Source organism: Ranitomeya variabilis, chromosome 8, assembly GCF_051348905.1.
Source record: "Ranitomeya variabilis isolate aRanVar5 chromosome 8, aRanVar5.hap1, whole genome shotgun sequence".
Lineage (NCBI taxonomy): Eukaryota > Metazoa > Chordata > Amphibia > Anura > Dendrobatidae > Ranitomeya > Ranitomeya variabilis.
Window position 1 is genome coordinate 107,164,833 of NC_135239.1, and position 15,253 is coordinate 107,180,085.

The 15,253-nt window shown below is 42.7% G+C and overlaps 1 protein-coding gene across 4 annotated transcripts in view; it reads left to right on the forward strand.

Moving 5' to 3' along the window:
• Nucleotides 1-15,253, forward strand: part of PLA2G4A (phospholipase A2 group IVA) — a 241,714-nt gene that overhangs the window by 99,306 nt on the left and 127,155 nt on the right. For all 4 annotated transcript variants that reach the window (XM_077277665.1, XM_077277667.1, XM_077277666.1 and 1 more), the window contains one exon: nt 4,298-4,520. In XM_077277665.1, the coding sequence (XP_077133780.1) occupies nt 4,298-4,520 (223 nt within the window). The remainder of the gene's footprint in view (nt 1-4,297; nt 4,521-15,253) is intronic.

Genomic DNA, 15,253 nt, shown 5'->3' on the forward strand with positions numbered 1-15,253 from the left:
CTCACAAGGTCCTCAGGGACTCATTTCCTCTTTATATACATATCTGTTATCCGTGGGAGATGGGTCTACTATTAACTCTCTTAAAAAGAAGTGGGAGGGACTTCTTCCTGATACAATGGGAGAGGAATGGGAAGATATTCTAGAGTCTCCAACTAAAGTTTCTCCTTCAGTTAATAACAGGATGACCCAGCTGTATATTGTATATCAGACCTATTTGACCCCAACGCGACTCTTTAAAATGGGCCGCCTCCATTCGTCAGATTGCTTGCGATGTCATGCACAAGGTGCAGATTTTATCCATATGATTTGGAGGTGCCCGGTAATTTATCACTATTGGAAAGAGGTCACGACATTATTAACATCTTTATTGTCAATCCCTGTTCCACTTGAGCCATTGACCTGCTTATTCGGGGTGTGGGATGCAGAGGCCTGGGATCACTATACTGGGATCTTTCTTCGAGAGACGCTCTTCTTGGCACGGAAGGTACTGGCGCTAAGGTGGATGGGTGGTTCCTCCCCGTCTCTCAGAGTTTGGATCGATTTGGTGAACTCGGTCGTTCCATATGAAAGAACACTGTACCAAAATAGAGGATGCCCAGGTAAATTTGAAAAAATCTGGGGTAGATGGAACTCCTCTTATCATACTCTGTAGTCTGCGCTGATTAGATACATGCACGGGAGGATGGGCTTGTGGTCCTGGGACATCGCTTGTGGAGTAGGATTCAGCTCTGTTTTTTCTTTTGGCGACTTACTGTTAACGGTTAAAGTTGTATAGTAGATATTTTATAGATGCTAGTGATTTAGCATGCACAGTTTATTACCTCTGTAAGTTCTGGATATGATAATATTCTGTAATTCTTTGTATCCGGTGGTATAATTGATGATGATAAATGCTAATGTGTGCATTATTTGTTTATTCTGGAATTAATAAACGAATTAAAAAAAAAAATTCACGGCACCAGCAAGGTGGATCTTGACAAGATGGTCAATCCACAGCTTTCAGGGGGGAATCTGTTGGGTGATATGATTCTGCCTCCTGATCCCATACCCTTAGTAGCTTCTGAGTGGTAAGAGATCTTTATGAAAGTTCATTTTATAATAGGGCTTCTCTCGTTTTATTGTCAGAAAAAACCTAGGACCTGTATAATGAAGGCTAATCACAGAGTGTGCACCCTGTAAGGGATCTGTCCGGTACGTGTAATGACCATTTCCACACGTACCGGAGACACTTACACATTGAAGTGAATGAGTCTATGCATATATCAGTATATTTACACGGTCGTGTATCCTTGGGCAAAACACGCTGTCATGTCCGTTTAACAGCAGCGCGAGCCACAAAACACATCCACGTGTCATCAGTGTGACATATACCAGCGCCTGGGAATCAGTGGTACTGTTTGTGCTGTTCCCCCGGTGCCGGGTGCTGAAGACTGTTCATCATTTTCCTCTGCTCTACCGGCAATTAGCGCTAGCAGGGGAGAATGTTGAGTTATATTCAAGTGATAACAGTGAAAGCAGGCAGCGGCTGATGGGAGTATTCATCAGCCGCTAGCTATGCTATAAGTTAATTAAAAAAAATTAACATGGGGTTACTTTGTATTTTTGATAACCGGCCAGGTGAAACTAGCAGCTGCCGGCTGCAAGCCTCACCTGTCGACGTTGGCAAGGTAGGTTATCAAGAATAGAGGGGTCCCCATGCTGTATTTTTTAATTATTTAAATAAACCGTGCGGGGTCACCTCCATTTTTGATAACCAGGCTTGCTAAAGCAGACAGCTGGGGGCTGGTATTTTTAGGCTGGTAAGGGACCATGGATATTGCCCCCCATCGCCAGCCTAAAATTTGCAGCCGTACAGGAAAGTGCCCTTTTCAGTGCATGCAAGAGCTCTTTCCGACTATTGCTCCTATGTGAGATACCCACAGTTCCGCTCTATATTCCTTAGCACCTTAGTGTGGAGCTCTGTAAATAATCATCATATTTTGTGTCTGCTTTCCTGCAAAGGAGACAGGACAACTGCACTGTATTGAAGGAAGGATGGATGGGGGCATGTAACACAAGATTTCAGCCAACAGCGTCCTTCCCCCAGGAATATTGAAGATGGGTCGTGGCTGGGTCTTCCAGCATGAAAATGATTCGAAACACACAGCCAGGGCAACTAAGGAGTAGCTCCATAAGAAGTATTTCAAAGTACTGGAGTGGCCTAGCTAGTCTCCAGACCTGAACCCAATAGGTAATCTTTGGAGGGAGCTGAAACTCAATGTTGCCCATGAACAGCCTTGAAACCTGCAAGATCTGGAGAAGATCTGTATTTTGGTGTCTGCAAATTTGGTCAAAAACTACAGAAAATGTCTGACCTCTATAATTGCAAACAAAGATTTCTGTACCAAATATTAAGTTCTGTTTTTCTATTGTTTAAAATACTTTATTAATTTGCATTATATTGCATGAAATATGTAAGTCATACAATGTGATTTTCTGGATTTTATTTTTAGATTCTGTCTCTCACAGTAGGAAGTGTACCTACGATAAAAATTACAGACCTCTCCATTCTTTGTAGGTGGAAAAACTTGCAAATATTTATTTTCCCCACTGTATATACAGGACAGAAGAAATTATCCTGTGTATACATGATACTGCGAATTACACCCAAGTTTACAGGACAGAAAGAGTGGTACTGTGCAGTTTGTATAAATTATGTAATTGATATATACGTAGTTTATACACACTGCATAGTGCCACTCTTTCTGTCCTGTAAACTGGGTGTAATTCTCAGTATCTGTATTGTGTATACATTTCACAGTATCCCTTCTCCTGTCCTGTATATAGATACACTGCACAGTACCACTTCTCATCTGTTGTTGGAGAGGTGATATTGGTTTATTATTTTCTATATTTCGATGCGAAAATTAAAATAAATATTGTAAAACCTGTTTAAATGGATAATCCTCTCCTCGGGAAAGGGGATAACTTACCAATTTCTGGGGTCCGACTGCTGGGACCTTTATTATCCCTAGTTGATCATGCACACTGTGGCACCATTCACCTGTGGCTCTTCAAACAACTCCTACAAGAGCATGTTTAGGGTCATTACTAAGTATAGCACAAATTCACTGATCAGCGGTGGGGAGTGTTATAGTATGTGGGGTTTGTGTGGCAGAGCTGCTTTTTTGTCCCAGTCTGGCCCTAGATCAGCGTTACCTTGAACTTATGGTTGCTCTTGAACCTAAAAAATGAGACTAGCGCATATAAGAAAGAATACAAGTCTTTTAAGGCCTTATGCTGGACTCCGTAAATCAAGAATGTCTTCTTCCAGATGGAAAAAAATATGCAGCCAGGTATCAGAGGCTGTAAATGTTCCCACCATGACTTTCAGGGAAGCTATGTCTTTGCTGGGTTTTCTGACCTCATGTATCACAGCAGTGTTATATGCCCAGTTTTAGATCAGAGTGTTGCAGTAGGACGTTCTAATGAACAGATTTCGCTTTGAAAGGACGTCTGGAAGGGAATCTAACATTTTCCCCAATAACGACCCATTCCCTTCTTTGGTGAGTGATCATAGAGAAAGAGAATCTAGACAGAAAAGTGCCGTCGGTAACCAAATATCGCCAATAATTACCACAGACGCAAGCACAAAGGGAAGGGAAGCTCATTTGGAGGATCACCTGTTCCAGGGAAATTGGACAGGGGAAAATAAGTCAGTTTCATCAAACATTAGAGTTACTGGTGGTAGAACACGCCGTAAAGGAAGGTCCTTTCTTCCTTACAAGGTCATCATGTGAGAATCTTCTCAGACAATCGGGTTAATGGTGGCCTGTGTTAGTCATCAGGAATAGTCTATCCAATTCCTTGGTGAAGGTGGCAAACTGGATATTTCAAATGGCAGACGTACACATAAAGGGAAAGGTGAACTGCAAGGCAGACTATTTTTAAGTTGCAATCAGCTAAAACAAGAGCTCTGGGCTCTGAACCAGTTAATTAATACTAAAACAGGTTGGCGTATCAACTACAAGTTTAAAGATGAATTTATTACAGATGATCAGGCTCACATGGTTTTGCAGGGTCACTCTATTAGTGGGTGTTTTAATATATTTTGTTCCACTTATTTCACTAGTGTTTTATTTTGTATAAATGCTTTTAGAAACTGTTGTCATGTGGCTGTGTCTGGTTTGAAGCAATGTATAAGTGTGGTGGTGTTTATGGGGAAAAACATATTTTGTAACAAGATAAACCCCTTTTGGGTGCGTTTTCTTTGTTTTGTAAAATGTTAACATTTATGAATTCTCATACTGTATTGCAGGTATATGTCTACACTTTATTCTCACCCTGAATTCCCAAAGAAAGGTCCCAAAGAAATCAATAAAGAGCTCATGCACAATGTCAGTTACAGCCCCCTCCTCTTACTAACGCCTCAGAAAATCAAACGCTATGTTGAAGCTTTATGGAAGAAGAAGAGCGCTGGACAGCCTGTGACTTTCACTGATGTTTTTTCCATGCTCATTGGAGAGACCCTTATCCAAGATGTAAGTCATTTCTTGTATGTCTTTTTATTTAATGCAGTTAAAAGGAGCGAGTCACCATGAAAATGCAGACTAATCTGCAGACACCCTGTTAAGGCCACGTTCACATGTTCAATATTCGGTCAGTATTTGTTAGTATGTGTAAGCCAAAACCAGGAGTGGCTGATTAATACAGAAGTGGTGCTGTGTTTCTATTAGGGTACGTGTCCATGGTCAGGATGGCCGGCGGTATCGCCGGAGCGGCTAAGCCGCTCGGCGCTAAGCCCCGCCCCATTTCTGGGACGCGATGATGCCGGATGTGTTAACTGTACACATCCGGGATCATCACACCCTCACATAGCGCCCTGTGATATTACTTGCGGCGACGCAGCGTCGCCGCAGGTAGCACGGACATGCTGCGATCTGAAAAGATGCGCAGCATGTCCTGAGTCGCAGGGAAGTCGGATGCGTGTTTCCACGCATAGTGGACACGGGATTTCATAAAATCCCTTCCACTATGCTGGAACATCTGGACGCTGCGTGTTTGACGCTGCAGCTCTGCGCAGCGTCAAACAAGCAGCGTTTACTGACCGTGGACACATACCCTTATACTTTTCTTCTGATTGTTTTGGCTTACAAATACTGAAGTAAAATACTGAGCTTATGAATGTGGCCTTCATAGCGCAAAAGGAGCTGAGCAGATTGATATAGTTTTGTGAGAAGCTTCAGGATAATTATATATTGAGAAGACTTAATAGCGTTCTACAAATATCCGAAGACGCAATGATGAGACACAATGGAAACTGAAAGGGAGAAGATGCAGATTAGATATTGGGAAAACTTTTCGACAATGTGTGTGTGTATATATACAGTATATGTGTATATATACAGCTCTGGCAAAAATTAAGAGATTACTGCAAAATTGTCAGTTTGTCTGATTTTTCTCTTTATAGGTATATTTTTGAAAATAATGTAAATTGTTCTTTTATTCTGTAAACTACTGACAACATGTCTCTGAATTTCCAAGCACTAAATTTAGTATTTATTTTCAGAAAATGAGAAATGGCCAAAATAACAAAAAAACAGTGCTTGCAGATCTCAAATAATGCTAAGAAAACAAGTTCATAATCATTTAGAAACAAACTGAAGACCAGGTCTAGCGTATGTCCGTCTGTGTGGGTGGCTGCGGAGGACCACTGAGTAAGTCCAAAAGATGAAGTAAGGGACAGAAGTTGGGAGGCTGTTGACTGAAGGGTATCAGTAGGGATGTTGAAGTCACCCATGATGATAGTGGGAATGTCAGTGGAAAGAAAGTGAAAAAGCCAGGTAGAGAATTGGTCAATGAAGGCAGTGTCCGGGCCCGGAGGTCGGTATATGATGGCCACTTGGAAGTTGGAGGGAAAATAGATGCAGACAGAGTGGTCTTTAAAAAAGGGGAGATTAAGGGAGGGTTAGAAGTGGGATTGGGTTAAAGGTGCAGTTAGAAAAAATGAGAAGTCCCACTCCTCCACCATGTCTGTTGCCGGGGCGAGGCGTGTGCGTGAAATGGAGGCCGCAGTAGCACAGCACAGCAGGGGAGGCGGTGTCAGGGTGTTAGCCATGTTTCTGTGAGGCTGAGGAAGGCAAACTTGTGAGAGAGAAAGTTTGTGAATCACATGAAGCTTATTGCAGATTGAGCGGGCATTCCAGAGTGCTCCAGAGAGGGAGCAGGGGGGTGGGCGTCAGGGGCATCGGTTTTAAGTTGGAAAGATTGCTTTAGTTCATATTAGATAGGGAGTGGTAGGAGGGGGTAGTAATGGGAGGTATGAGCTGTGGGGGTCCAGAGTTGGGAGATATGTCGCCAGCAGTGAGGAGAAGCAGAGAATGGGAGAGCAGGTGGGAGAAAGAGAGTGGCCGGCTTGTTTTATTAGGACAGATTTGAGGTTGAGGAGCAGCTCAGCAGAGGAGGTCAGGTGGGGCGGAAAGAGGGAAGGGGAGATCATTATTTGGTTAGAGGGTGCTGGGGTTTGGGGATAGCGAAGGAGAGTGAGGATTAGTGGAGCAAACTCTGTAAAGGCATATGAAAACATGGTGAAGGAGTAAGATGGGTTAATAGAAAAGGTAGATTCAAGTAATAGAAGTGCTTACTCTGCAGATATACTCAAAACAGACAGATACATAGAGTGGGGTCCTGACCCCTGCCGTGACTAATGGCCGTTGAAATAACTACAGCGTCTCGATACTTTAGCTGCCATGATACTTTTGCTGCAGGGAGACGCGTGCAAAACCCCACACGCGTGCACCCCTTAGAATGCTACTAAATTTATAGGACTTAGAGGATCAGGTGAAAGGGATTGTGGGAACTGATTTGGGATAAATTAGCAATTGGCCAACAAACCAGGAGAGGTTAGATGATCAAAGGCACTGGGCTTGGCTACATCCATATGCTGTAATACCTTGCACCAAATAACATCTCCTGTGACCCCAGCATGGATACACAGCAGTGAGTACAATGCAACAAATGGATTTAGCAATCATTCATCAGGCACTGTTAAGCTATGTGCACACGTTGCGGATTGGGGTGCAGAATTTTCCGCACAAAATCCGCATCTCCTGGCAGAAAACGCAGGTGAGGATTTTGTGCGTTTTCTATTATGGAAGGAGTCAGAAACGCTGCAGTTCCGCACAAAAGAAGTAGCATGCTATTTCTTTTGTTCTGCAGCGGTTTTCATGCGGATTTTTCCACACCATTAGCACAGATTTTTTTTTTTCCAATTGATTTACATTGTACTGTAAATCACTGTGCGGAACTGTAGCGTTTCTGCGTGGAAAAATCCGCTGCGGATCCGCACTAATTCCGCATCATGTGCACACAGCCTCATATACCATTAAAGGGAATGATGCAGGATGAAAAGCAGCAGATGACAGCAAGCAGGTATTGTACCATTAAAGGGAATGTTGCAGGATGATAAGCAGCAGATGACAGCAAGCAGGTATTGTACCATTAAAGGGAATTTTGCAGGATGATAAGCAGCAGATGACAGCAAGCAGATATTATACTTGTGTGAAGAGAGGGATTTTTGTTCCCGGCCATTGAAATAACTGCAGCGTCTCGATACTTTAGCTGCCGTGATACTTTTGCTGCAGGGAGATAGACTCAAGTGCATAATTTGGGGCTGGGCTCTCACATGCATGTTGGACAGATGTGTGGGTTCTTGTAGTGTCCTATAAAGATATGTTTGCCCCCATGTAACAGTGTCCTCCATGAATGAGCCCATCCATTAATAATTTCCCCCATTCTTCTGCTGTCCTCCAACACATTTAAAAACAAAAACAAAAAAATATTCTTCTTACTTTCCTCTGCTCCTACAATGTGCGTTGCCCTCTAAAATAACTGGTGCAGGGGCCAGCAGCTGACTTCACAATGCCAGCTACGGGTGGCGCAAGATGGCACTGGCACACTGATGTCGGCTGCTCACCTGTGGTTGGCCAACGGTGGGTATTGCCATGTAGGAAGCCGACGTGTCTCTGCACAATCATTTTCAGCTGATTGTGTGCCCTCTGCGACTGCTATTGTTGTGCCCCTGCTGGACATGTGATAATCCCCATAGTATTCCTGGAAATATCAACAATGAAAATAGGAGGGCACCACTGGAAAAGGGGATACACTCGAGATCTGTGAAAAAGCACCAGCACATGAAAGTCAGAAAAGTCAACAGACCATAAATATGAGGATCACCCAGAATAATGTAACATATAACAATATTTTTTATTAGAAAGGAAAAAGCACACAAACACCATCATAAAAAAACATTTAAAAGTCATGAAATGACAAATGCAAACATGCTCATAATAGAGCCAGCCATCATAATGACAGACTCAATATATGGATAATGAGGCAAAAAGTCACCAGTAGGTAAGAGATCAGCACACCAAAAAGGCTAAAAGATGAAAAAATGACAGATACTGTTGCGGTATATAATTGCTTAAACGGGCCGTGTGAATGATCGTATGAATGATGTATTCCTGGAAATATGCAACTTCTGAGTTTAGTGATTTTGGGATATTGATAAAACGGCTTTGATCTGACACAAAGAAGGCCATCCACCATTCTTTAAAAAATTTACCAAAAGCAAATTCCCGAGCCACTGCAATGCCTCTAGTCTGGCAGTAACATCACTCATCCTGATTTATCCTAGAGTGATAACTTATCTGTTGGGCAAGTGCTGCAGCTAGTTACTAGCATAGTCAGCAACTTCCACCAAAGCAGTGGCACTGAAGAGATGGGGATGTAACAGATTTTTTTTTTCTTTTACTGCAAATTATTTTTGTATTCTACGTCTTTTAATGCCTATAGTCTATTTTTTATAAAATCCTGAGCAAGCCTTTTCATTCTCAGTGTAGAGTTGTTGGCTTAGACGTAATAGCTGAGATTTTGCCTAGTCATTGTGATTCTGCAGAAACTGCACTAAATATATTCCAAAGACGTGAACAGAAAAACGCTGTGTAAAAACGAGGCTCATGGCATCATGCAGTAAACCAGAAATCAGTTAGTGATGAAACTTAAGTAATTAAAAAGGAAATATTTATATGTGCTTGCTGAAAATCTGCAGAAAGATTGAATAAATTGAAGGTTAATTTGTATTCGCTGTAGTGATAGAAGAATAGAAAAATAGAAGTACAATAGAGGGAAGATGTGTGAAAGGAGCAGACAACTGATATTTTTATTAAATCTGCATGATGTAATGCAGGCGTACATTCAATTTTTATTTGGGACTTTAAAATAGTTTTTGTGTGTATGTAGGTATACAGTGGGTATGGAAAGTATTCAGACCCTTTTAAATTTTTCACTCTTTGTTTCATTGCAGTCATTCCGTAAATTCAAAAATGTTTATTTTTTTTCTCATTAATGTACACTCTGCACCCCATCTTGACTGAAAAAAACAAATGTAGAAATTTTTGCCAATTAATTAAAAAAGAAAACTGAAATATCACATGGTCCTAATTAATTCAGACCCTTTGCTGAATATTGAGTGGAAGCACCTTTTGAGCTAGTACAATCATGAGTCGTCTTGAGAGTGATGCAACACGTTTTTCACACCACCTGGATTGCACTGTGAGCTGTGAGGCCATGTGCGCACACGTTCAGTATTTTTCGTGTTTTTTTCGCGTTTTTTCGCTATAAAAACGTGATAAAAACGCGAAAAAAACGCTAACATATGCCTCCTATTATTTACAGTGTATTCCGCATTTTTTGTGCAAATGTTGCATTTTTTTCCGCGAAAAAATCGCATTGCGGAAAAAAAAGCAACATGTTCATTAAAAATGCGGAATTGCGGGGATTCCGCACACCTAGGAGTGCATTGATCTGCTTACTTCCCGCACGGGGCTGTGCACACCATGCGGGAAGTAAGCAGATTATATGCGGTTGGTACCCAGGGTGGAGGAGAGGAGACTCTCCTCCACGGACTGGGCACAGTATAATTGGTAAAAAAAAAGAATTAAAATAAAAAATAGTGATATACTCACCTTCAATGGCCCCCGGAGTGTTCCCGCCTCTCACCGCTGCATGCTGCCGCTTCGGTTCCTATAGATGATGTGGTTCAGGACCTGCGATGACGTCGCTGTCTTGTGATTGGTCGCAAGACCGCTCACGTGACCGCGACGTCATCGAAGGTCCTGAACCACACCATCTAGGAACGGATGCCGCTGAGGATATCGGCTGTCTGCAGAGGGTGAGTATAACCATTTTTTTTTTTTTAATTATTTTTAAACATTCTATCTTTTACTATAGATGCTGCATAAGCAGCATCTATAGTAAAAAGTTGGTCACACTTGTCAAACACTATGTTTGACAAGTGTGACCAACCTGTCAGTCAGTTTTCCAAGCGATGCTACAGATCGCTTGGAAAACTTTAGCATTCTGCAAGCTAATTACGCTTGCAAAATGCTAAAAAAGACGCGAAAAAAACGCAAAAGAAAATGCGGATTTCTTGCAGAAAATTTCCGGTTTTCTTCAGGAAATTTCTGCAAGAAATCCTGACGTGTGCACATACCCTGAAGTCTTGTATAGACAGGTGTGTGCCTTTCCAAATCAAGTCCTATCAGTTTAATTAAACACAACTGGACTCTAATGAAGGATTAGAACCATCTCAAGGAGGATCACAAGGAAATGGACAGCATGTGACTTAATTATGAGTGTCTGAGCAAAGGGTCTGAATACTTATGACCATGTGATATTTCATTTTTTCTTTTTTAATAAATATGCAAAAATTACTACATTTCTGCTTTTTTTTCAGTCAAGATGGGGTGCAAGAGTGTACATTAATGAGAAAAAAAAATGAACTTTTTTGAATTTACCAAATGGCTGCAATGAAACAAAGAGTGAAAAATTTAAAGGGGTCCAAATACTTTCCGGACCCACTGTATAAGGATTTTTTTTGTGTGTTGACTGGAGATCTATGTTCACTACCTTGGGTAGTTCACATGCTCACACACAGATGAACTATGGGACTATTAATTTTAAGAGGATTAAGAGGCAACAAGAAGAGGAAGTGGAAGTGGGAACAACTATGAATAGTGCATTGTATGCTGCAAATCCAATGGTTAATGATTCACAGTAGTGATAACCAAAGCAGTGAAATGTTGGTGCAGAACAAAACCTCATATCATGGGCAAATAAGGCAGGAAGATAAACTAAATGGACCTGGGGTGCTTGGTGTAAATATATTTAATGGCATTGAGTGGCTAAAATTATAACGTCTTTATGCAAACGCACTTCATGCAAACTATAACCGGATGTAAATCTACTTCTTATTGAGTAAATTTCCATTATGTAATCCTAAGGATATATTCACAAATTTGCAGTGTTCATTTGCCACATATGTTGAGAAAGCTCCCAGCAAATGCATCAATCATAGACCCCAGAATCATGTGGTCTTCCCCTGTAATGGACTAGTATATGGCAGTATACCACATTCGTTCCACAGAAAGAATAAAGGGGTCTCAACAGGGGCATTTTCCATAATCCTCCTAAAGTGTTAATTAGTATGTGGAAAACGACAAGACACAATTTGAAATCACTTACAAACATTCGTAGACCACAAAGCAAAACCATGTAAATAAGGACTTTCACCCATATAAAGCTCCCAAGTGGTGAGTGATCTACGAGTAATTTCAGCAGGCTAATGGCCCTTCTCTCATTTTGTCTTTTTTTTGTTTTGTTTTTTTTTCCTCCATATCGTTCTCTGCCTTTATTTTGTGTCTGGGGCAGGAGATGGGAAGTCCCTAGGAAGAGTATTAAAAAGTCAAACCATAGAGTGTGTCCTCTCTGTAGACGTGTTGTCAAGCACATGGGCAAAAAAGCTTTGTCAGGCATACATAGAGCAGACTATTTCAGAGGAATCCCCTAATTTTGCTGCCAGCCTGACATACTTAATTAAGATGGAGGTACAGAGATCCGTTAGTTCACTGTCCCATTCAGAAGATAAGAGCATTAAGAGAAAAAAGATCTAGACTGTCCCCTTCATTACCCGAGGATTCTGCAAGGTCATAGGAAGAGGTCCTGTGGGAATCTGATCAGACTTCCACCTCATCAAACAGCGACGCTGAGGATCGTCATTGTTTTCCCTTAGAGAGAACCAATAATTTGGTGAAATCCATAAGGTCCACATGAGTCTCGTAGACCAGAAATTCAAAAGGTCGGTTCAGGACCTTATGTTCAGGGACCTTGTACAGAGGAAGCGCAGAAATTTCCCAATGAATGAGCAGGTGCAGAACCTCATTAAGACGGAATGGAAAAGACCAGATAGAAAGGGGTAACGTATGGTTTTCTTTAAGAGAAAATATACCTTTGGAGAAGAGGCTACTACTTCTTGGGATAAAACCCCTGAACTGGATGTGGCAGTATCCAAGATCTCCAGGAAATTCTCCCTGCCATTTGAAGATTTGGGCTCACTAAAGTACCCACTGGGTAGAAAGACTGACAGCTTACTTAAAGCAGTAATGAGAGTCCTCCACATGTGCCCTAAGACCGGCTATTGCGGCAACTTGCACAGCCAGTTCCCTGAGAGTTTAGCTAGATAACTTGGAGGATCAGTTGGAGCAGAAGGTCCCAAGAGACATCCTGTCCTCAATTCCAACCATTAAGGGGGCAGCAGCATTCCTGGCAGATCCTTCCACATGCTCTGCTAAATTAGAAGCCAGGTCAGCCGCACTGTCTAATGCAAGTCGTAGGGAGGTCTGGCTAAAATGTAGTCCAGGGTACATTCAGGCAAAAGTTAGACTATGTTCTCTCTCCTGTAAAGGGAAATTCCTGTCCGGACCTGCCCTCGACGAGATACTGGAAAAAGCCAGAAACAGAAAAAAGGGTTTCCCAAAGGCCCCCTTTCCATCATTTTGGTGGTCCTTTTGGAAGAGACGTTACGCCCGCAAGAAACTGCCCAAAGGTCAAGACAAGCCAGAAAGACGTCCTAGGGTGGCAGGGATTTCTTCTTTGGGAGACCCTCCCAGGAAGCCAAGAAACCCCCTCAATGTCTTGACTTCCGGGTGGGAGGAAGATTTTCGCTTTTCCTCCCGGCCTGGGAAAAAATTTCTTTCAATGCTTGGATCCTTCAGATCATAGGGTCAGACCTAAAGCTAAGATTTTAGGCCTCTCCGTGGGAAAGGTGTATCGAAAGCCCTGTGCAACCATCACCGCACAAACGAGGGGAAAACAAGGTCCTGGTGCTCAGGGAGAATCCATGTGTTGGAAGAAGTTCCCCAAGGGGAAATAAAAACTGGGTTTTACTCCCACTTATTTTTGATTAAAAAAAATGGGCTCATCCTTCAGAACCATAATAAATCTGAAAGCTTTCAATAGATTCCCAGTTAGGGTTGAGCGACTTTCATTTTTTTAAGATCGAGTCGGGTTTCGCGAAACCCGACTTCCTCAAAAGTCGAGTCGAGTGAAATCGGCCGATTATCGCGAAGAGTCGGGGATCGACCGAAACACGAAACCCAATGCAAGTCAATGGGAAAAATCCTCCTCCTCGCAAATCGCAGCACAAGCGATAATATGGCGATAGGCGTGCACGCCCCTGACACCTATGTCATCACGCTGCCGACACTCCTTCATTGGCTGAAAAATGGCGCTAAACGCATCATACGAAACGCGACTTTGGCGTGAAGATCGCCGACCACATGGCCGATCCCACACTAGGATCGGGTCGGGTTTCATGAAACCTGACTTTGCCAAAAGTCGGCGACACTTGAATTTGTCCGATCCGTTTCACTCAACCCTATTCCCGGTTATTCCTTTGTTCAAGGTGAGGTCATCAGTGAATATTTTCTTCCCTGGCTGTTATATGGCTGTCCTGGGCTTCAAGAATGCATATTATTATGTATCAATTCACGTGCAGTATCGGAAGTTCCTTAGAGTAGCGGTGCAAATACAGAAATCAGACACTTTCCTAATTGTGGGGTACTCATTTGTTCAGTGTCAGGAACAGGTCAGGATGGTCAGCAACACCTTAGAGAAGTTGAGCTGGCGTTTAAATCTAAAGAAATCCAGGCTACGAGCTTTAACATCACTGGTCTTCCTGGGTCTAGTAATACATCCAGTGAGACAAGAATGCCGCCTCCTGGAGAAGAAAAAAGGGAATGTCCCATATCAAAATCCTCATCTTATCGGCAGTAGCGAATCCAAAGATGTCCCTGAGGAAAGTGATGTCCTTGCTGGGTTCTCTGACTGCCTGTATTCCAGCAGTCAGGTGGGCACAGTTCCATACACAGGACCTACAGTGGTGTGTCCTACAGAACAAAGTGATCTTGCAGGGACAGTTGGAAGGCAGGCTGATCCTTCCTGGGACAGTGATCTATTCTCTCCAATGGTGGCTAGGGATAAATTCAGCACCCAAGGGAGTTCCCTGGGTTAACAATATATCCACGGTGGTTACGACAAAGTCCAGTCTCTGGGGGTGGGGTGCCCACCTAGATGACCATTGAGTACAGGGGACCTGGTCGAAGGTGGAAAAGTTAGCCTCCTCAAACAACTGGGAGCTCCTCGCAGTGGAAAGGGCATTAAACAAGCTGCTGCCTTTTCTATGGGGCCACTGTATGAGGATGCTCTCTGACAACCAGACTATATAGTAGCCTATATAAACCATTAGGGAGGTGCTCGTTCTCGTCCACTAATTTTGGCTGCAAGACGAGTGTTTATTCTAGCAGAACAGCATCTCTTCTCATCTGCCCTGCATATCAAAACAAGGGAAAATTTCAAGGCAGACTTCCTAAGCCGCAAACAGCTAAGTCAGGGAAAATGGTCTCTGAAGAGGACAGTATTCAATCAGATTGTGGACATGTGGGGTCTTCCTCAAGTAGATCTTTTTCCCTCTAGAAAGAACAGGAAGGTCTGAAAATTCTGCTCTCTGGACCTGGGAGAGAACTCTCACATGGTAGACGCCTTCAGGATAAAATGGACCCTCTGACTACTCTATGCCTTTCCCCGGTGTGCCTCATCCGTCAGTCTTGAGAAAGATCAGAGAAAACAAAGCAAGAGTCATCCTAATAGTGCCCTTTTGGCTGAAAAGACCTTTGGTTATTTTGGATGAAAGCAATGTCCGTCTCGGATCCATGGGTTCTCCGGGAGGACCAGGATCTTCTGTCCCAAGGACGTTTTCTCCATTTCCAGATGTCCAGGCTGCATTTAGCAGCCTGGAATTTAAGAGGTCAGTTTTAGAAAAAAAGGGTTTTCGGCTAAGTTAGTTTTCACCCTCCTTAGTAGCAGAAAGTTGGTAACC